Source organism: Mycena indigotica (assembly GCF_014461135.1).
Source record: "Mycena indigotica strain 171206Taipei chromosome Unknown Mind.scaff0010, whole genome shotgun sequence".
Classification (NCBI taxonomy): domain Eukaryota; kingdom Fungi; phylum Basidiomycota; class Agaricomycetes; order Agaricales; family Mycenaceae; genus Mycena; species Mycena indigotica.
Window position 1 is genome coordinate 1,390,957 of NW_023503009.1, and position 20,904 is coordinate 1,411,860.

Genomic DNA, 20,904 nt, shown 5'->3' on the forward strand with positions numbered 1-20,904 from the left:
ATTTTTTGCTTCCAACTCCTTACTTGGGTTGAACTGAACCACCCCGCCGCGCTACGCCACTCGCCGCCATCCTTTTTCGCAAACTCGGAGAAATCTTGCACACCAGCTTGCCCCCATGACCGTGTGTCATTTCTTCTTCGCGCATCCACTTCTTCTGATCCCTTGCGAAGGGTCAATTTATCCACGACGGGCCGTTCACACCTCATGACCGCCAATGCATTCTATGGATATACGTTCTGGCAACACGAACTCGCTCTCAAACTCATCCAATGCGACTTTCATTGGCTGCTTTGCCGGCAATCAGTGTTTCACTTGTTCAGGCTACCACAAAACGGCAGTCATTCGAAGACAACAGTGCTGAGTATGTTTTTCCTATCGGCTCCCGTGCGTCCCTTTACTCTTCCTTCCTTGCACAGAGCTGACTCAAAACAGCAGGGTTCTACAATGGGAACTCCAGTGCGGCAGTGACCATCGATCAGCACTCCATTCTCCTCGATGGAAAACGTATTATGGTATTTTCAGGGGAGTTTCAATCCAAGCACCTGAGCTGTGGTATGACGTTCTGCAAAAGTGTCTCCATTCGGCTGTGTGCTTCGACCCTGACAGAGAGCACTTGTAGATTCAAGGCAGCTGGATTCAACGCGTTGTCTGCCGACTGTGTGTTACGCTTCTAGCTCAATATCTCTTATCGAAGTAACCTGTTTCTAGGGCACTGGGGTCTTTCTGCGCCGAACGCCAATCAAGTCCGCTTCACCGAACACAATGATTTGACCAAGTTCTACACCGTCGCGAAGGAAGTTGGCATAATAGTCATCGTTCGGCCTGGGTGTGTCCCTTTGTTACACTTTCTGCTCTCTCTCACTCGCGCGGAGGCCACACTGGTGCTCTCGGCACCAAGCACATCCTGCCCATGTTGACGGCCCATGGTCATTCTGATGTTGCGGCGGGCCTGATCAAGCAGACGACCTCCCCGAGCTGGGGATGCTGGATCCAGAATGGTACTGGGCAGTCTGCGCTCGCACGATCACGTGCGTTTCTTCCCGTTTACCCGACCCAACTCTGACACTAGTTTAGTTTAGTTCTTCCTCGGCACCTATGACGCTGGTCCTACCAGTGTCTGTCCTGGGAATTCAACCCACCAGCACGGCGTACAAGACAGTCAGCGTTGCTCCCGCGTCAAGTCAGCAAAGTTACACACTACATACTCTCACACAGAAGAGGTCATGCAACAGCATGCAACTAGGCTCGAACCAGCACCTTTTTGACGGGTGAAGATGGTTGTCACGTCCGCGATGCGACTGGTTCGAGTCTAGCATGCAACGCGGCGAGAAGATACGGAGTCCTTCATGTCGTCACATGCGGGTTCCTATGATTCACCCTGCACACCGTTGAACAACTTCTCCGCCAGTATTTTAACGGCTGTGACTGTGGAGGCTACCCAGCGACTGCCCTTCGATGCAGCTGTTCGCCGTTATCGCCATTGTAGGCATCTTTGTAGGAGCGGCCAATGGACAGAGTGCGTTGTCCTTTTTGTCTTGAACTGATACTGAAGTTGCCCAAGTATCGGTTGGGTCAGTTCTCGTAGAGAACCAAGTAGCACCACTCGGCATTGATGTTTCTCCTCGTTTTTCGTGGACAATTGCCTCAACTGCTCGTAGCGTCACACAACCTTCCTATCGTATCACAGTCTCTGCGTTAACAGCAGGTGGCTCTGACGTCTGGGATTCTGGCGTTATCAACTCTCCCAGCCCATATCTTGCCCCAAATTCTGGTCGTTCTCTTTCTTCCGACACTCAATACTTTTGGACCGTGGCCGTTGTCTCCTCTGCCGGCTCTGCCTCGGCTCAGTCCACATTTACCACCGGTTTCCTTTCCCAAAATGATTGGGGCCCAAGTGCTTGGATCGGAAAGAACGCAACCATCGTCCCGCAACCCCCTATAAACGCTTTCACCAGCTCTAACTGGATATGGGCCCCCTCTTCCGGCCAAACTGCTCCCAGTGCCCCAGCGGGTGATATCGCCCTTCGTCTTACCTACTCCGTTCCAAGCGGCAAAACGGCCACCAGTGCCACTATCCTCGCCACAGCCGATGACCTCTTCACACTTTATGCAAATGGTGTTTTAGTTGGGAGCGCACCCAACGCGGTCGATATTTCGAAGCAGGCCCAAATTTTCCGCAACGTGACATTGACTGGTACCTCGGCATCCCTCGTTTTCGCTCTACGAGCAACCAACAGAGCCGCGTGAGTTCTGGTGGAGCTGGTCCCGCAGGCGTTCTTTTTGCGGCGCTCGTCTCTTTCTCCGACGGTTCTTCCACCATTTTGACATCCTCGACATCAACTTCGACAACGACCAGCGCTTGGAAGGCCACCACTTCAATCCCCGCTGACTTTCAATTACCTTCGACTTCTGATGCATCGTGGGGCACTGTCCTCAATCTCGGTACTTATGGTGTCGGTCCTTGGTCGAATGGCGTAAGCATTGCTCTTCCAACTGTTCCCATTCCGTCGCTTCTTGGATATGGAACACCGCTGGTGCTGCAGGAAATGCGCCCGCCGGAGATGTCGCGTTTCGTCGGACAGTATCTCTTCCATCCAGCTCTACCAAGGTCGCTGTTTCTGCCCAAGTCGTAATAACAGGCGACGACGTCTTTACCCTTTGGGTCAATGGTGTCCAAGTTGGAGCAGCATCAAATGATGCTGATGTTTGGCGCGTAGCTTCCACCATCTCTATTCCTCTTGGTGCAGGTACCAGCACTGACCGTCAACAGTGGTCTTGCAGTTGTATTTGCAGCCCAAGTGACAAACCGACAGGACGCCAGTTCTGGCGGCGCCAGTCCAGCAGGCTTCGTGTTCTGGAACGATCGCCTATTCAGATGGCTCTACCGATAGCATCATCAGCGATGGCAGCTGGAAAACTCTAGGTAAATAGCCATGACATCTAACAACTTCTATTAACATTTCCGCAGGGAGCCTCCCTTCCAATTGGCAAACTCCGACCTTCAATGATGCTTCGTGGGTGGCGGCAAATGTTCTGGGCAAATACGGTATTGGACCTTGGAACAGCGATGTGAGCATACCGGATCCGTTGGGCGAGCATTTAGCACCTCTATTGCGGAAACGATTCGTTCTTAGCGGCACTAGCACTGGTTTGTCATCCTTGATGATTCCATTTTTCGGCTTACAATTTTCCTTCAGGCAAACAAGTTCCTCAGGCTCGCATTTTCTATGCTACAGGTTGTTACGCTGCGATTCAGCTCAATGGCAAACCAATCTCCGACCGTGTTATGACCCGGGCTTCACCAAATACGACAAACGAATGCAATATGTAGCGGTTGATATCAAAAATCTTCTCAACGGTGGCAGTTGTAGGCCACTTAGTTTCCGAGAGAGATGTTCAGCTCAACAGTTACAATATTCTAGCTGCAAATGCCATTGGCGCCGAGCTCGGTCGTTCACATTATGGTGTTACTCAAGGTAGTGTGTGGAACTGGGCTGGCGCGCCATGGCATGGAGAGCCATATTGCGACTCGTACTCAGTGTCGTGTATACCGACGGGTCATGAGAACACGTTGTGAGCGACGGCAGCTGGAAGAATATTGAAGGACCGACCAGACTTGATGACATTTTCGGAGGGGAAAACTATGATGGTGTGTTGGTCTTTCTTTCTCTGAATCGGTCTTGTGCTCATCAGTGTTGCTAGCGCGTTACGAAGTTGCTGGATGGAACTTGGCGTCATTCGACAACAGTGCTTGGAATACCGCCTTGTTGGTCCCCGCACCAAAGGGCGCTCTTATCCATGCAAGACAACCGCCGACAAGGGTCACATCGAGTTTTACCCCAATCAGCATCACACAACCAGTCCCTGAGTCAAATTTTATCTTCTGGTTATGAGACACTCAGCTGATGTCTACATTAGTCAATATGTCGCCGCCGACGAACGCGTGGTTTCTGGATGGTTAAGCTGACGGTCACTGGTGCCAGAGGTAGCTTGGTGACGATACACGATGGGGAGAAAATCAGCACAGATGGCACCGTTATCTATCAAGGTCAGCCTTGATTTCTCTCCTGCAGTTAGTCGTTAACATCGAGGTCCCCAGATACCCAGCACTACTACTTGAATAACTTCCAGACCGATCGTTATTGGCTATCAGGGACCGGCTCTCCGGAGGTCTTCGAACCCAAGTTTTTGTGTAAGGGTATGTGCTGCTGGAAGATGCACTATTACCTCCGATGTTGAGCTCGTTTTTCAGGCTACCAACATTCAGATCATCGGATGGCCTTCCTCGACTGCCCCTAAACCTTCGTACATCATTGCACAAGTCGTTCACGACGATGTTGGCACAGTCGGCGATTTCAAATGCTCAGTCGACTTGCTGAACAAGCTTCATGTCGCGACTTTGTATACCTGCTCAAGAACCTCCATTCCATTCTCACCGACACCCCCGTCTACGAGAAGAATGGTTGGTCTGGAGATGCTCAGCTTGCCACTGTGAGTTTCAGTTGGACTCTGAACCTAGACAGTGCCAAGAGGTTCCAGGAAATGTTTTTGATGAATTTTGACTCGCAAGACTGATTGGCCAAGTATGCTCAGGGGACGGCGTCGTCGCCCTTGTGCTCACGGAGAAGCGGACTCCATTTGAGTACATCGTGTTCGACTACGCTGGCAAAGAGCAGAAGGGGCGGCGCACCTAAACCGCAATCCATTCAGCCAGGTCCCGGTAGTGGTGCGTCACGAACTCTTCCGCTGAATAATTATTGAGTTGTGTTTTGTCTAATGCAGGACGATAATGGGTTTGTGATCTACGAAACTCGCGCGATTTGTCGATACCTCGTTGAGAAATACCCCGACCATGGGCCTTCTCTACTCCCTGGACCGTCTCTGGAAGAGCGCGCCATCTTTGAACAAGCAGCATCTGTGGAGGCCACATTCTTCCCAGCCGTCACCAAACTCGGGTGGGAGATGCTGGGGAAGCCGTCAGTGGCTCATACTGTAACTGTTTGGTTCATGACTCAAAAGTGTTCTTAGGAAACGCGGTCTCGAGGTAGACGACTCGGAAGCCGCGCTGGCAAACATGCTGGAAGACTTCGCTGCAAAAATGGACGTCTACGAACATATTTTGGGCAAGCAGGACTACATTGTCGGTAATGTGCGCATATGCTTCACTATTAGACCTTGGTCTTGACTCTTTTGCTGACAGGATATAACTCTCGTCGACTTGTTCCATCTGATTTCAATGCCTGCCTTCTGAATGTCCATGCTAATATCATGACAGATGAAAGGCGCCCGAACGTGATCAGGTTGGTGCCATTGACAGAGTCCAGACATTCAAGTCGACCGGGTCCGTGCTCACTATTCAACTAGATGGTGGAAATCAATTACATCTCGCCCAGAATGGGTCAATTTGCGCCAGAATGGAATCAAAAGCATCATTTAATAGAGTGGTGCGAATGAAATGTACAATAGTGCACCAAATTTAGTCTCCAGAATTTTTTCACTGGCAATTTCTGTCGACTCAAATATTCAGATCCCGGATAGCGAAGAGGAGCAAGCAGCGGTCACACTCCGACAGCTCGTTTTTGAACAGAATTTCCAGCGCACTCGCGAGCTCGGCTTCGTTGAGACGCGCATATTCGAGCAGTTTCGTGAGGGAGGTAAAACCCTTGGCCTCGAACATTGCCTGGTGATGGACCATGTTCAAACCTCTGACATCCGCAAGGAACTTGCACATGCTCTTCGATAGGCCGGTAACAATGGCGCTCTTGGACTTGGTTTTGGCGCGTGTACTTGGCCCGAAACTTCCACCGGAAATCTGTACCAGTGGACATTATTAGCTCGAGTGCCTCGAACGCAGATTGGCGACGGTACCGCAGGCTGATTCAAGTCGCCGTCGGCGTTGGACTCAACGTCGTCGTCGTCGTTGTGATCAGTGCCCTCATCACCCGAGCGATCGGGCTCTGACTCCGTTTCGGCTCGCTGCCAGCCACGGTCTATACTCGTCTGGAAATGTCGCTGCCACACCTTAGCATTGGCGACGAAGGTGAGGTCGTCCCCAACGTTGTCGTTGTCCAGGTTGTGGATGGCGCGACTGATTTGTTTCCGGGAGACGCGGAGCTTCTGGCCCACGGCCTGTTGTGTCCATCTGCTAAGCTCGAAGTTGAGCTGGCGGTCGCGGTAGACGATGCGTGCAATGGCGCGGCCTTGACGGTTCAGTTTTGTGCCACTATGAGGAGTTTCTGCTGAGTTCATGTGCGATAAGGGCAATACACACGAGGCAGAGTAGGTGATGTTCTGGATGGAGCGGCTCAGGAAGTCCTCGACAGTCGGTTTTTTCACCGGCATTGGAGGTGCTGCAGAGGTGGTACTACTCATTCACGCTCTTTCACTCTATATAAGTATGCTGGTTTTGTCGGAACTATTAGGCTCGGAATGCGCAGCAAAGGTAAATCAAACTTTTCCCTTCAACTCAGGGAAGCCCGGAGTCCGTGTCGAAGTTACGGCTCTACACTAGATGCATCGGGGCCAAGTGCGGAAGCTAGAGTGGTTTCGTGTACGGTTGACAAAACCAGAATTGGAGGAGAGATTGCCAGAAGTAAATGACTTATGTATATGTAAATGTAACCAGTTACTAGAAGTTGCCTGTGCTTCGCCACGATCAGATAGCTGACGACAAATTAAAGGACAGTCTTCCTACACCTGCTGTACTGAGTATCGGTATATGTACTGCTGGATATGTCGTTGAATGAAATTGTCCCAGTCATTGGCGCCGAGAGTCTGATGTGAAACAACTTTGGGTGGGGCGAAAGAAAGGAGACAGGGAAGACGATGGCCCGACAGAAGACGATGACATCTCCGGGATTTCGAGCTCTACTTGAATGGCACGACGCTTTCCCGTGCGAATAACCTCCGGGTCTGAGTTCATAGCTGGTCTTGTATTGGTACTTGGCTCAAGCCCGAGGCGTTGGCAGAAGGGGTCGCGGCACTATAGAATGTGTTAAACATGTCTGAAAGAAGAAGGCGAATTCATTTACCTGGTCGTCCATCAAGTGCTGGCCTTCGAGACTGTTGCGCCAAATATGCCTAATGCGCTGCTTCTCGTTCCTCTCGTTCTCCTTTTTCTCGTTCCCGTCGCCGCTGTTGACCCTCTGAGTAAATAGGAGTAAATATTCGTGGTTTTGGTCCGAGTTGCTGGTAGAGTTGGCAAGATAGAGGGCGGGGTATTATGCGAATGAAGATTGAGTCGTCGGAGGTGTCAGTAGCATAAGCTAACAGCATTTGAGTGAGTCGAGAAAGGAGGAGTGTAATTTATTACTTACATGAACACGTTGTACAGTGGGCCAGTTCAAAGATGGCTGGATGGGAGGCGGCGGAAAAATCAACTAAATTAGCATACGATAATTGAAAAAAGCAAAACACAAACAGTAAGCCATCCTCTACGGGGGGCAGGAGTGGGAGAAGGCGGCCTGTTCTCGAGGCGAGATTTGGAATCCTCCTACAGCGTCCGACTGGGTGTTTCCTGCTGCAAAAGAGCCAGTTCACACTCTTTTTCATGTTGTTGAGCTCGTTTGCGCTCAACATCGCCCGTGACATTGGTACGGTCGTGAGGATGGGAGGCATTGAGTGAGGGTCATCGTGGTGAGAGATATGGGGGCGAGTTGCGTTGTTTCGGTACTGCCAGATACTTCGCGGACTGCGTTGTAAGAGCAAAGAGGAGGGAGAGAGTAGCCTATTGGAATCCAAAGTACTGGTGTTAGAGCATGTAAACATAGCATGTATATCACTCACATAGTGGTCTAGCACTACACGGATTCTGTGACCCAACAAACACGCCCTGAGATGTTAGCCATAGCCCATAGAAACTCGGACAGCATGGTCCTCGAAGAGTAGGGTGTTGGAAAGAGTGATATTGACGTGTTTAAAGGGGGACAGGCCCGCGCGCTGAAATCGCACGAAGTTCTACATTACAGTAGTTGATCGTTGGCTGTGAGTCGTGTGGTAGTCATTGTGTCTGAGTTCGTCTGGGGAGCTGAGTCGGCGCGTAGCGCGAGAGAGCGAGAGGGAAAATTGTCTTTCGATTGACGCAGGCTGATTGGCTGAAGCCTGATGTGTGACGGTTCGTGACACTAAACTCTCTTCCAAACGATTCTTCCAAAGGGATACGCTCAACCTTGCCCTCGTCAAGGAGCCCAGCAATTCAGCGGATAATGTAATGTTCCTGCGGTTCACAAACCTTCTTGCCGACCTCGGGCTCTCCGTCGCATCTTTGTTCCAACACCAACCGGAATTAGCCAAGTTACCCATCCACGTTGTATGGATTCGTGCAACACCATTTGCGCTCATTTCCCGCAGGTCGGACAACGTCCCGACTCCCTGAATCAGTACAACACAACAACGAGCCCATCGCCGTCTCCGAGTCGACCCGCTGGCGTATCTATCGCCTTTTCCAAACCACCAACAGCCCATCTTTCCGGCCCCGTTTTCAAATTCAGTCGCGAGAGGAATGCGGCACGCGTCGAGAATATACCTGACAGTGGTACGAGCCCCTTTCGGATTCATGCGGTCTATGTCCACAAATCCTGAGCCAATCGCCTGGAGATCCTCGCTCTCTTCAGGACTTTCATAGGTGACATTCGCTCATCTCAGGACCTCGACGATGCTCTGGAGATTACTTTCTTTCACTGGCGAGAATGCGCGGTGTGTGCTCTTTTTAGATACTGCTCTGAGTTAAAACAAGACCAGAAAAGCTTTGTGCACGTCTGGGCACAGTACTGCCGGGTCGACGCTGTCTAATCCTACTTTTTCACATCTCTCCGCGCATTCATCCAAGTATATTCAAACTCCCACAAGCACGCGGGCACGTACACGCGCCGAGGTCAGTATGTGCAGTTTTTGGCCTGATCATGCTAGGCGAGGTTTTGTGCTTTGAGAACAAACGAGACCGAACCAAGAGGTGACTGATCGGGAGATCGGGCTGCCTGGATCTGCCTCGTGGGCGACCCCCCCCCCCAGAAAAGGAAGTAGCTCCGGTGGCTGTTACGTCTGCATACACCGTTAGCGTTGTACTCTCTTGCCTACCCAACACATACTCAATGCTCTTGGGTGTTGTCCTCTTTCTCTACACCTATTGTTAGTAACAAACCACATACTGTACACATTAAATAAAACATGGTCTTTGAATTGACACTTGTGTTCTCCGCACAACAAGCAAAATTTGAACCCTCAGCGCAGGAAAATTGTACAAACAACTTGAATTCCAATGCCTATCATGAAGTTGGGCAGTATCCTGTACAATATGTATGGACTCCAGGCTCCTTGTTGCTCCTCTGAGTTTCGACAGCTAGCCCCGGCGAATGGGGAAGCTGTCAAAAAGTGCGTGAGACCTAGGCTGCTCGATCGCTCGATCAGTCACCTCTTGGACCGAACAGCATTAAACCAACCAGAGCTTCGATTTGATCTCGATAGAAACGATGTTGTTCGCTCTGGGACGTGTGGCGTAGACGGCAGTAGAGAGTGTGGGGATAGATAGGATGTCGAATCGGTAGAACATGGTGGTGGACCTGTTGCAAGCTGGCAAGTTGTCTCTAGTCAATCTTGGGAGGGGGGGTAATCAGCTTACCATTCACGTGACCGAGATAAATCCGACTTTTGATGGGGGGAGCTTGCGACCCCCATTTCTGATATAGGGTACCGTTTCCCGTTGATGTCGTAACCTGCGCGAATAACCTCCTTGGATATATTAGTCAGCGCTTGGTAAGCAGCGCGCGCGCGCAGCCAAACGCGCGAGCGTTTGTCACCCGTGTGTGACCTCTGTCATCCGGGTGATTTCGGCTGATCTCCCGTGTCACCTTTGACACGTTGACAGCACATGCTGTTTGCAACGCTTTTCAGGCAGATTGGCTTGATATAGTTAGCTCAGATGAATGATAATGCTCGCAGCTGGCCACTTAAGACTGTTTCTTGTGCTTGCTTCTTCCCTTTCCCTTCTCCCTCTCTGTTCTGGGTATTGTCCTTAGAATCCCTTATAAATTTTTGTTTAGACTAAAATAATAGTTAGGGCTGATGCAACTTCCAAGTGTCTATAGTATTCTGCTACTGATATTCATTTGGCTCCTGATGTATCTTTTACTTTAAAGTTTCTATTCAGACAATAATAACTATATAGGGCTACTCCTCCAAATACTCCTCAGCGCCAAAGAATAGCTGCTCAACATGCAGAAAGACAGGGTCGTGTTCTTGATAGCCCACATATACGCAGGCAACCTCAAGCTGGCCCTAGCAGACCAAATTTAGTACAGGTTCCCTATCATGGCAGAAATCTTAGCCTCTCTCAAGAGGTAGCTGGACAGCTAGCTGCTCTAGGTCTTCAAAATAATCAAGTTGCTGCTGATGTCTTTCAGCAAGGTCATGCAGATAATCAATACATGGGCCTTCCTGTCAATCAACTGCAACAATTGGCTCAACAGTTACAGCCAGGTTTGTTTTTTAAAAATAAAAAAGAATAAAATTAAAATTAAATATGTTTAGTTCCACAAGCAGATGATGATGATATTGAAATGCAAAGTCCACCACAATCTCCTACTTTAGGACTTCAACAACTACCACAGGCCCAGCTACAGCCACAGGCTCAACCACAGGCTCAACCACAGGCTCAACCACAGGTTCAGCTACAAGACCAACCTCAACCACAGGCTCAGCTACAAGACCAACCACAGGTCCAGCCACAGGCTCAGAATCAAGTACAACCTCAAATTCTTGCTGCACCTGATGAAACTACTAGAAGAGCTAGAGATCCACATCCAGATAATGAAAATTTGCTCTATTGTACCACAGGAAAGCATTATCAGCCCTCTGCTGATTTTGGGAATTTCCAAACTTGTGCACATTGTCGTGCCCGTCAGCGTGCATATAGAGAACAGAGAAGAGGAGTACAACAGATGCAAGCAGCACAACAGGAACTTGCTCAGCAGGTAAATCCACAGATAGCAGACCCAGTTGCTGTGAATCAGAATCAAGATATAGATCCTCTAGATCAACTTGCTATATCTGCTGAGGATTGTGCTTTGCTTAAAAATGTCCGTAAAAAATTAATGGATATTCAATTGGAGTCTTGTAACTCCTGCCATGAGAAGTGGTTTGATCTACAGGTTAAAGATGGAAAATGCAAACAATGTCAAAAGTCTGACAAACTCTGTGATGGTAACAAGATGGATCCTGGAATTGCTCCTCTTTTACCTCCTTTAACCCAGATGGAGGAAATTTTGATTTCACCTGTACATGCCCTTACCCAAGTATGGCAGATTCATGGAGGCCAATATGCTTATCGTGGGCATATCTGTAACTTTCCACGAGATACTGCAGTATTTCACAATAAAGTTCCTCTTCTACCAGAGGAATGTGAAATTGTTATTTTCCGTCGTCAATCTGCAGCTAACCAGGAAACTGTCAATGAGGACTTTCGTGTCCGAAAGGCAGTTTTACATCAGTGGTTGTCTTTTTTTGGAACAGCATCATCCAACCTTTCGATCACGGCAGGTTGAAATAGATTGGAACCGGCTAAACACCTTTGCTGCTGATGCAAATGTTATGAATCAGCTTCAAAATGTGACAGTAGAAAATCTACAGCCAAATTTGGATCAAGGCCCTCCTCAACAGAATGCAGAAAATCCAGGTGTACCACTGTTTTCTGGAGGTTTTGCACCAAATATTCGTTCTGGCTTAACAGAGTTTGAGCAACTTGCTGCAGCTGCTACTGGGAATAATCCTGAGATTATTTTGACTTTGCCTCCTGTGCGTGGTACTCCAATAAATGAGAACAGTGCACATCCTATAGCTATTGATGCATTTCCTACTCTTTTCCCCTTTGGACAAGCAGATTTCAAAGAAACTCGTCATAAGAATGTAACAATGGAAGAATGGGCAGCACATCTACTGCGCTATCAAGATGGAAGATTTGCAAGGCATCCCAGGTTTCGTTACTGGGCATTAAATACAATTTTTCGACAAAGAGCAAAGAGAGCATCAAAGTGGTATGCTCGTAGTCATGCAGAAGATGGCTCATTATCTGTTGAAGAAATCAGAGAATTGATTGAGGGGAATAATGCAGATCATCTAGCTCAGCGTGTTTCTAGGTCAGCTGCACCAATTGAAGGGTCTCGACCATTCTGGTCAAGTAAACGGAAAGATTTAACTGCTCAAATACGGGATATTGGCTGTCCTAGTGTTTTTTTCACCTGCTCAGCTGCAGATATTCAATGGCCAGATTTACATCAACATATGCCTGGATGGAATCCTAATATAAATGATCCTGATATGTATAGGACCAGATGGAAGGACTTAAATGAGAATCCAGGTATGGTGTATTAATTATTCTGGATTACATAAGCATACTAATCTTCTCTATAGCTATTGCAGCATATTATTTCCAGAAACGTTGGGAGGTCTACTTTGAGTATTTTATGAAAGTCAAGTTTCAGATCAAAGACTTTTGGTGGAGATATGAATGGCAGCATCGAGGAAGCAGTCATATACATGGTTTTCTTTGGTTTTCAGATGCTCCAGATGTAGAAAAACTGGATCTCAAAAAAGATGAAGATGTTCAAACATTCATCAATTATTGGGACCCATTAATATCTACCATGAATCCTGATCAGAAACACCCTCCAGCTGAAACTCATCCATCTGCACAACTTTTTGATACTCTTCAAGATACCAAGAGAGAATTAGCACAGCTCTTGAATCGTTTTCAAAGACATACCAAATGCGCTCCAGGATATTGTTTACGCAGGGACAAAAATACACATAAGGATTTTTGCCGGTTTCACTTTCCTAAACCTTTGAGAAATACAACAGGTTTACATACAGAACCAGGTCAAATGCATCCTGAGCTCCATCCAAGAAGAAATGATGAACTCCTAAATGCTCATCACATTGTTATGATTTTAGGATGGCGGGCTAATGTGGACTTTAGGCCTGTACTAAATAAGAATGCAGTGATTGCTTATGTAGCAAAATATGCAAGTAAAGCAGAGTCTCAATCTAGCACTATGGCTGATATGCTTAAAAAAGCAGTTTCCTCTCTTAATGACTCTGATGCTGCTCAAATTGCATATCAGAAGATGTTGTCTGCTTTTGCTGCTGAGAGAGATATGTCTGCTCAAGAAACCTGTCACATTCTCTTAGACTGTCCTATGGTTAGATCATCAAGAGTAGTCAGAAATGTCAATGTATCAAAGCAAGAAGAAGATGTAGAGATTGACTTTGAAGGCAATACTGTTCGCAAAAACTGGATTACGGCAGGCATACAGAACCAGGCTTACTGGCAATATATCTGCACTATTGAAAGAAGAGTTAGAGAAAACAACTTTCCTCCATTTCCTTCGGCACTGGACTGTCAATGGCAAAACTCTATCACGGCGAGGTGGCCGTTCTGCATTACCTTATGCATTGAATATCTGGCCTCGATTTATTTATGACACAGCTGATAAAAATGTCTATGAGAACTGGTGCTATGCTCATATGATTCTACATCATCCTTTTGTACAGGAAGCAGACTTGCTAAAAAATCATGACAACTGGATTACTGCATATGAAACAGATTGTGTACCATTCAATCTCCCACATGGACATGATACCTTGCCTACAGCTGAGGAAGAAGATGAGGAAGAAGACCCAGATGCTGAATCAGACTCTGAGAGTATAGCACCTGATGATGATGATCCTCAAATGGCACAGTTTCAAGCAGATTGGATGCGTGAGGCTGGGCGTCGTCAGGAGAAGTAACAACAACAGACTCATTACTGAAATCATTAGGCCTTCGTGAATTAGATATCAGTTACAACTGGGTGGAAAACTCACCTCCCATGGCTGATATCAAAGCTGCAACTGAATGGTTGCCTGAACAGCTTAAACAATTCCCTAATGATACCATCCAGAATCTCCCTCCAGAGGATTATACAAAGTTGAAAGGGGAACAACAGCAACTTTTCCTTCAGGTTATGGCATATGTCAAAGCATTAAAAGCTGGGAAATCACCAGAGCCACTCAGAATCAATGTGGATGGTACTGCAGGGACTGGTAAATCAGTGCTTATTCGTGCTATTACTACTGCTTTGCGAGAGGAATATGCAGATGAGCTAGATGGTAAAGATCCTGTTATTCGGATGGCTCCTACCGGAATTGCTGCATTTGGAATCAGAGGATGGACAATCAATTTTGCACTTTCTATTCCAGTCACAAAAGATAGTAATTTTTCAGAATTAGCTCCTGCCTCTCTTCAGAAAATGCAGCAACGCTGGCATAGTATGCGTATTTTTATCATTGATGAAAAGTCAATGATTGGAAGGGCAATCTTAGGGAAAGTGGACCGTAGGCTCAGACAGATTTTTCCAGCTAAAGCTGAGGAAACTTTAGGAGGTCAATCAGCTATAATCTTTGGAGATTTTTTCCAGCTCCCACCTGTGGGTGATAGTGCTTTGTTTTCTACTAAGCAAGCAGATGGGCCAAGAGGCCAACTTGCTGCTGAAGGAAGAATGGTATATGAAACCTTCAAACAGTCTCTTACTCTTACTCGGGTTTTCCGTCAAGAAGGTGATGATCCCCGTCAAACAGCCTTCAGAGAGGCATTGTATCATTTACGAGAGTATGCTGTGACTGAAGAAGACTATACTCTGCTTTCAGAGCGTTTCTGGGATAAACTGTCTGCTGAAGAGCGTGCTACTTTCAGTGATGTTATTCACTTGCTGCCAACTCATAAACTGGTTGAAGATGCTAATCTTCGAAATTTGGCAAAACTCAATAAACCTATAGTTCGGTGTAAGGCTACACACCATCGGATAAACAAGGCTTTGTCAAAGAAAGGATCTCCTGAAGATGCAGAAGGGTTACATCCTATGATTCTCCCTCTCAGAGGGTGCAAAGGTTATGATCACTAGAAATATGTGGACTTCTAAGGGATTAGTGAATGGTGCACAAGGCACTGTCCAGAAGATTTGTTATGCCTCTAATGCAGATCCTCAAAAGGACCTTCCAGCAGTGGTATTTATTTCTTGTCCTGATTACTCAGGTATGTTGCACAGTAATATTCTTGTAAACTCTTTCTTAATGTGATTATAGGCCCTCAAACTCCAGGTTGGACAGGCATTGATCCTTCTTGGGTGCCTATTACTCCTGTAACAACAAATTGGGAAACCAATGGTACTCCCTGTTCTAGAACCCAGTTTCCTTTAGCTTTAGCTTGGGCTATCACAATTCACAAAAGCCAGGGCCTGACACTTTTGAAAGCTGTCATTGAACTTGGTCCTAAAGACTTTTCCCCAGGATTATCATTTGTTGCCATATCACGAGTCAAGACCTTAGATGGAATAGCTTTCAAGTCTAGGTTCCCTTTGTCTAGGTTACAACGGCCAGAAGATACAGATACTTCACGTATGTTGAAGGCTGATATAGAAAGAAGAGCAGCCCTTGGATTCACCCTCAATGATTATGGTATGAATTTGGATGAATATGTATTTAATGATTAGTAATTCAGTTGTATTAACATATATATTTTTGCTTTTACTTGGATTTGGCGAGCTCCCCCCTCTCATGTGAACCATTGTTCACATAAACATATTTCTTACCACGAACTGGACGGTCACTAAGGTACTGAGATTGGTTACGCAGGACCAATAAATGCCGACCACAACCCAATGGCTTCCTCCAGCTTCACAGCGTATCCCTTCAGCTCTCAACACAGGCTTGACCCGTAATTATTGGCAGTGAAAGCGTCAACTGGCTCGAAAGATGTCAAGAGTCGCGTCCGAGGTGCCAACTTAAGTAAGTTGAAGCAGCATCCCCTTCATCGCTCGCAACTTGATTCACTGACAGTCCTCTGGGAAAACCTCGGATGAAAATTATTGATATAATGATTACACTCGGATCTGCTCTGCGAATAGCCAGTGAGTGATCACTGAGACTACCGTCAAGCCCAAGGAGGGCGCTACAAGCCCGTGAAATTGCGGCCTACCGAAATTTTGCGCATGTAGCCACCGATCAAATAGAGTGGCATCATTTGGATCATCCATTGTACACGGTTCTTGCAGGGCATTCATCAAGAACTTGTCGATATTCACTTCGAAAGAGAAAAAGCAGGTTTTGATGACTGGTTCAACCACTTTTCCCATATTGCATCGGGTGATAATCTACGTAGTCGAATTCAGTCAGGTGTTCGATTTTCTCAAGCGCAAGAGGCCTTACTGTGAGTTGAACATCGTATGGGAGCTGCGGAGTTCCGACCATAGTCTCCACGAGGTTGCGGGCTCTCAGGGGGCACGGTAATGGTGTTTGTGGTGACATTTGTCCCCATTTAGTATCTCCCAAAAGAGACATGCCTAATTAGGCATCTCCCAAAAGGGACAGGCCGCATTAGGCATCTCCTAAAAGGGACAGGCCCCCCGGAAGTCGGTCCCAATCAGGAATTGATGGGCCTACAAATCAAGTGATAGTTGTGTGATCCTTGTGATGTCAGTGTGATCTCTTGTGCAAATAGCTGATCTGACATGTTTTATGTATCATAGGTGTAAGTATACATACCTATGCCCTACAGAAAGCAGTTTCTCAGCTATATAAATGCAAATACCTGTGATGGCAGTGTGAGATATCATATGAATGTCTGATTAGAGTTATTTAAGTCTAATAACTGCAAAATACTACACTTTCTCATTATAACTCGAATTATATATCATGTAAAATTCACTTATTTGAACTGAACTAGTCTGTATTCCAATATAATAAGTAATGATCAAGCTGCAAGTGCTTGTGTTATTACATTGCCATCTGATGCCAACACTGATACCCAACTGTGATATCCCAGCTATGACAAGCCCCTCCAAACCTTGATGATGGAGTTCTGGAATGGGAAGTAGACGAAATCTTGCATGCTAGGGTGAGGTATAAGTGGCTGAATTACTTTGTCAGGTTGCAACACGTCGCACGACCAGTGGGTCTGCTTCAACCATGTCTATGCCCTGGAGAAAATTGTGGAGTTCTATTGTAAGTACCCTGGCAAACCATAACACATCGCCTCCATGTTGTTTGACACAATTAGTGTTCATATCACGGGCCACCCCGCAGGTAAGTCCGGGGTGGCACATACCCGTCCCCGCTGATGGCCCGGGCCTGTGTACATGGGTATGGGTACCCACATTTTCGCTAGTGGGCGACAGGTAGCCCACTCATCCGAGGCCCGCAACATCTAACCAAGGGGGATGCACCGCCGAATATGCATCAATGTTGGGTTATTGCAGGACAACGGTGTCACGACACAGTCTGGGCTCCTCGGTCCTTGGCCAGATGCCCATTTGGTGCTGAAGATTGACGTGACAGCCCCCGGTCTTGACTGCTGACTTCTGGCAAACCAGTAGGCCAAACTGCAGGCCAGCGGGTTTGGGGTACCAGGCCTGCACCCATACCTGCACTGGCCATCCTCGCAGCCCGTCACGGGTCACACCACCCGTGACAATCAATACCTTTCCGGTCTATGCATCAGAACGCCACATTTAAAGGGGGGGAGGGTAATGTCAGAAAACCTCCCTTTTGGCCCTCTGGAGAGGATTCTAGTCTCCCCTGCTAGGACCTTGATCTCAGACCTCTGAGGTTGCCCTTATAGTAAATAGTAAATTAGCCTGACAACCTGACCTTGTAACCCTGTGTCAGATTTTTTAATTATATCATACTGTACTGTACTCGTCAATATGACTACAACCGTCATGTGCCATCATGCATCGGAACAATAACAATTGAGTGAGTGTGATGCATGACTAGCGATGGCGGCGTCCGGTTCGGCCTTCCGGTTCGAACCTGAACCGGACCGAACCGAACGCGCGTTCAGGTTCAAAGTTCAGCGCAAGGCTGAACCTGAACCTGAAGTTCAGTTCGGCGTTCGGCCGGTGTTGGCTTTACCTGAACCGGGTCCGAACGTGTTCGAACGCCGAACGCCGGAGGCGCCGGACCGCCGGCATAAGGTCCTCCGGAGGACGAAAATGCCGAATGGGGTTGCATGCCGGGAGCAATCAGTGTTCCTCCCGACAGCCGCTGATGGAAGGTGGGTGATCCTGTGGCTGTTATCCCCACAAAATTGATACACCGTAGCCCGAATGCATCTGACAGCAACTGGCAGCCAGCACACAAGGCCATCCGCGGCCTGCTAACTAAAGCGCGCCGCCGTCGCGGGCCCGGGGCATCGATGGGGATGAGTGTGGGCCACCCCGGATGGGCCCGCGGGTGCGCTGGGGTGGCCCATTATGAACACATAGGTTCAAAGTTCGAACCGGTTCTGAACCTGAACTGAACCGGATTGAACCTGAACACGAAGTTCGGTTCAGAGTTCAGGTAAAAGCCGAACCTGAACCGGAAGTTCAGGTTCGGGGTTCGCCAAAAAGAGCCCTGAACCTGAACCGAACCGAACCTCGCCATCTCTATGCATGACGACAAAAAAAAAATTACAACTGGGCCATGGTTTTACTTGATTTTTTGAGGGCATATTTCCTGGTGTCACGCCTTTGGACCTCAACAACCAGACCAGTGTGGTGCATGACGCCACGCTCAGATAACAACACAACGGGCTGACCGTGATGCGTGACGTTGTAGTCATACAGACGACTACAGTATGCTGTCACATGCCACAACCCCATAGCAATTAATACAGGAAGCCTGACAATTTACTAGGTTACTTAGACAAGGATAATTCCTCTGTTTCTTTGCTACATCAGATCTGTATCAGTACACATAAGCACAATGATGTAATCAGTATTTGCCTGGAATTTCAATGAGGACTGGTGTAATTCTATCGCTAGATAGATTATAAACTGGAAATTCCCCTTTTTCTTTTCTCTCCTCTTTCCCTTTTTGGCCGATTTTCTGCACTGCTCCTTTGGGACCACAAACACCATTACCGTGCCGAAGAGGGTCATGTCGATGTCGATCAAACTCGTCTGGCGTCACTAGGTCCAAGTAGGTGCTGGGATGTCCGTGACCATGAAGATACCGAATGAATCGAATTTGGAAAAGTTTTGATAAGGTCATCGCAACGTCGTCGTCGGACTCCCCATGGAACTCGAATCGCAACTCAGAGAGCACCTGATCCAAAGACTTGATGGTTCTATCATAGATGGTGGCTACAAAGGTCAGGCCCTGGGTGGAATATTCCAAAAGACTCTGCACCAACATTCAGCTCAGTTACGTAGCAAGAACGAAACGTACGGTGAGGGAGTCTTGACCTTCACTCGGGCCTCCTTGGGATACACCACGAAAGCCTTGACGAAAGGCATCAATCTCACTATGATTTTCGTCATCGAAACCGAGAAGAACGTGCAAAGCCAGAGTCAAGCCAAGCCCTGCATGCTCTTCGACCGTCCGGCTATGTTTTATGATAGCCAACTGAAAAGATGAGACGAGAATTGCAATCATATATCACTTACGCTAGGCAATATTGCTGAAATCAGGACTGCAACGGCATCACTCGGGGCGTCGATTACCTGAAAGCGTCCAAAAGAAAACCAGGGTGAGAGTCGCGCGCCCATCTCCGAGTCTAAGGTGCGGATCGTCTCCAGAGACAATCGTAACCCTTCTTTGCCATATATAACGAAGAGTAGGAAGAAAGGGCTCAGCGGGAACGGTGCGACACCACGCCGATGCATGATGGAGAGTGCAGTCCAGCGCCCAGCTGCCCAGAATTTGGCATGACGCTTGGGAGAGGAAATGGTATCAGGCCATATGAGCGGAATCTTGTATTGACCGCGCATGCCCCAGAGGTCATTGTCTTCAAAGATAGCTTCGAGTCCAGATGTATACAGTTCAACAAGGGGCCCACTTCCATGAGTGCGTTCGTAAAATGGTGCTGATGGGTCTCCCCTGCATTAAATGAGCTTGTGTGTTGCATAATGCAAGGAGAAAACACCCACAGAAGAATATCGTGATCAGTTTCCCTCAACCAACTAATGGAGTCGGTTTTCTTGCAGTAAACGCCAGGATGGGGAGAGTAACGAATATGCTGTGGAAGGTGGTGTGAATGAATTTCAAGAAGATGTAGTAAAGCGACGGCAGTGGATTTGGCGTCACGTCCAGCTAAAACACTACCAGTTGTTCTGGTATTAGCTGTAGACGCCCGCTTATTATTATCTATCCACAAGTCCACAGCGATCATGTCAATGTGGAGGTGGATGGGAGTCCAGGTTCTACGGGGCCCGATAGGCTTTTCTTCCGCTGTTTCCTGGAGAGGCATCAAGACATCTGTTTCCTGGGAGGGATGAAGCTCTTCGGTGCCACGTCCTCCAAATGACCGTCGGGGTGTTACGAAAGAAGTGTTGGCTTGAGGGGGAAAGCGAGTCTCTGGACTTGCCATTCCGAAGCGTGGTGTGATCTATCTCTTAGATAAGCCTGTCAAACTTAGGAATAGGAAAGACATACCGGCGGCAGAGGGTTTGAGTTGAGACTCGAGTTCTGGGAGGTCTAAATTGAGTCGTGACGTCGGTGCACAAACAAAAAAGGGCTTACATGATCACCATACTGGTTGAAGTTGCGCGTAGGAGTGGATGTCGGGGACCACGACGGTGAGGGGAGGGACTCGAAGAAAAGCTGACAGATGTGCGATTCGATGACGATGAAGACGGGGAAGGAAGCTCTTCGGTGCCACATGACCGTCGGGGTGTTACGAAAGAAGTGTTGGCTTGAGGGGGAAAGCGAGTCTCTGGACTTGCCATTCCGAAGCGTGGTGTGATCTATCTCTTAGATAAGCCTGTCAAACTTAGGAATAGGAAAGACATACCGGCGGCAGAGGGTTTGAGTTGAGACTCGAGTTCTGGGAGGTCTAAATTGATTTGTTGTGTAGGTGTACTGCCAAGGAGGTCTTACATTGTGGAAGTTAATTGC

The 20,904-nt window shown here is 47.8% G+C and overlaps 5 protein-coding genes across 5 annotated transcripts; 3 read left to right on the plus strand and 2 right to left on the minus strand.

Annotated features, from left to right (window-relative positions):
• Window positions 1-1,455: 1,455 nt before the first annotated feature.
• On the plus strand, window positions 1,456-4,299 carry MIND_01124400 (uncharacterized protein; the record flags this gene model as incomplete). The annotated part of the gene is made up of 12 exons (XM_037367798.1): window positions 1,456-1,516; window positions 1,562-2,116; window positions 2,164-2,608; window positions 2,814-2,923; window positions 2,969-3,148; window positions 3,257-3,367; window positions 3,423-3,573; window positions 3,615-3,649; window positions 3,703-3,860; window positions 3,919-4,048; window positions 4,100-4,198; window positions 4,253-4,299. 12 exons carry the CDS (start codon window positions 1,456-1,458, stop codon window positions 4,297-4,299), a joined length of 2,082 nt encoding a protein of 693 aa, XP_037215630.1.
• A 286-nt stretch (window positions 4,300-4,585) lies between these two features.
• On the plus strand, window positions 4,586-5,251 carry MIND_01124500 (Glutathione S-transferase; the record flags this gene model as incomplete). The annotated part of the gene is made up of 5 exons (XM_037367799.1): window positions 4,586-4,613; window positions 4,674-4,726; window positions 4,783-4,976; window positions 5,029-5,149; window positions 5,201-5,251. The coding sequence occupies 5 exons, from the start codon at window positions 4,586-4,588 to the stop codon at window positions 5,249-5,251; spliced, it is 447 nt and encodes a 148-aa protein (XP_037215631.1).
• Window positions 5,252-5,515: 264 nt separating this feature from the next.
• MIND_01124600 (uncharacterized protein) lies at window positions 5,516-6,372 on the minus strand (the record flags this gene model as incomplete). The annotated part of the gene is made up of 3 exons (XM_037367800.1): window positions 5,516-5,812; window positions 5,869-6,223; window positions 6,272-6,372. The coding sequence occupies 3 exons, from the start codon at window positions 6,370-6,372 to the stop codon at window positions 5,516-5,518; spliced, it is 753 nt and encodes a 250-aa protein (XP_037215632.1).
• A 1,837-nt stretch (window positions 6,373-8,209) lies between these two features.
• Window positions 8,210-8,790, plus strand: MIND_01124700 (RRM domain-containing protein; the record flags this gene model as incomplete). Its single annotated transcript, XM_037367801.1, has 4 exons — window positions 8,210-8,305; window positions 8,350-8,533; window positions 8,582-8,694; window positions 8,740-8,790. The coding sequence occupies 4 exons, from the start codon at window positions 8,210-8,212 to the stop codon at window positions 8,788-8,790; spliced, it is 444 nt and encodes a 147-aa protein (XP_037215633.1).
• A 9,990-nt stretch (window positions 8,791-18,780) lies between these two features.
• On the minus strand, window positions 18,781-20,670 carry MIND_01124800 (uncharacterized protein; the record flags this gene model as incomplete). Its single annotated transcript, XM_037367802.1, has 6 exons — window positions 18,781-19,191; window positions 19,237-19,413; window positions 19,455-19,887; window positions 19,938-20,395; window positions 20,443-20,475; window positions 20,530-20,670. The coding sequence occupies 6 exons, from the start codon at window positions 20,668-20,670 to the stop codon at window positions 18,781-18,783; spliced, it is 1,653 nt and encodes a 550-aa protein (XP_037215634.1).
• Between the last annotated feature and the right edge of the window lie 234 nt (window positions 20,671-20,904).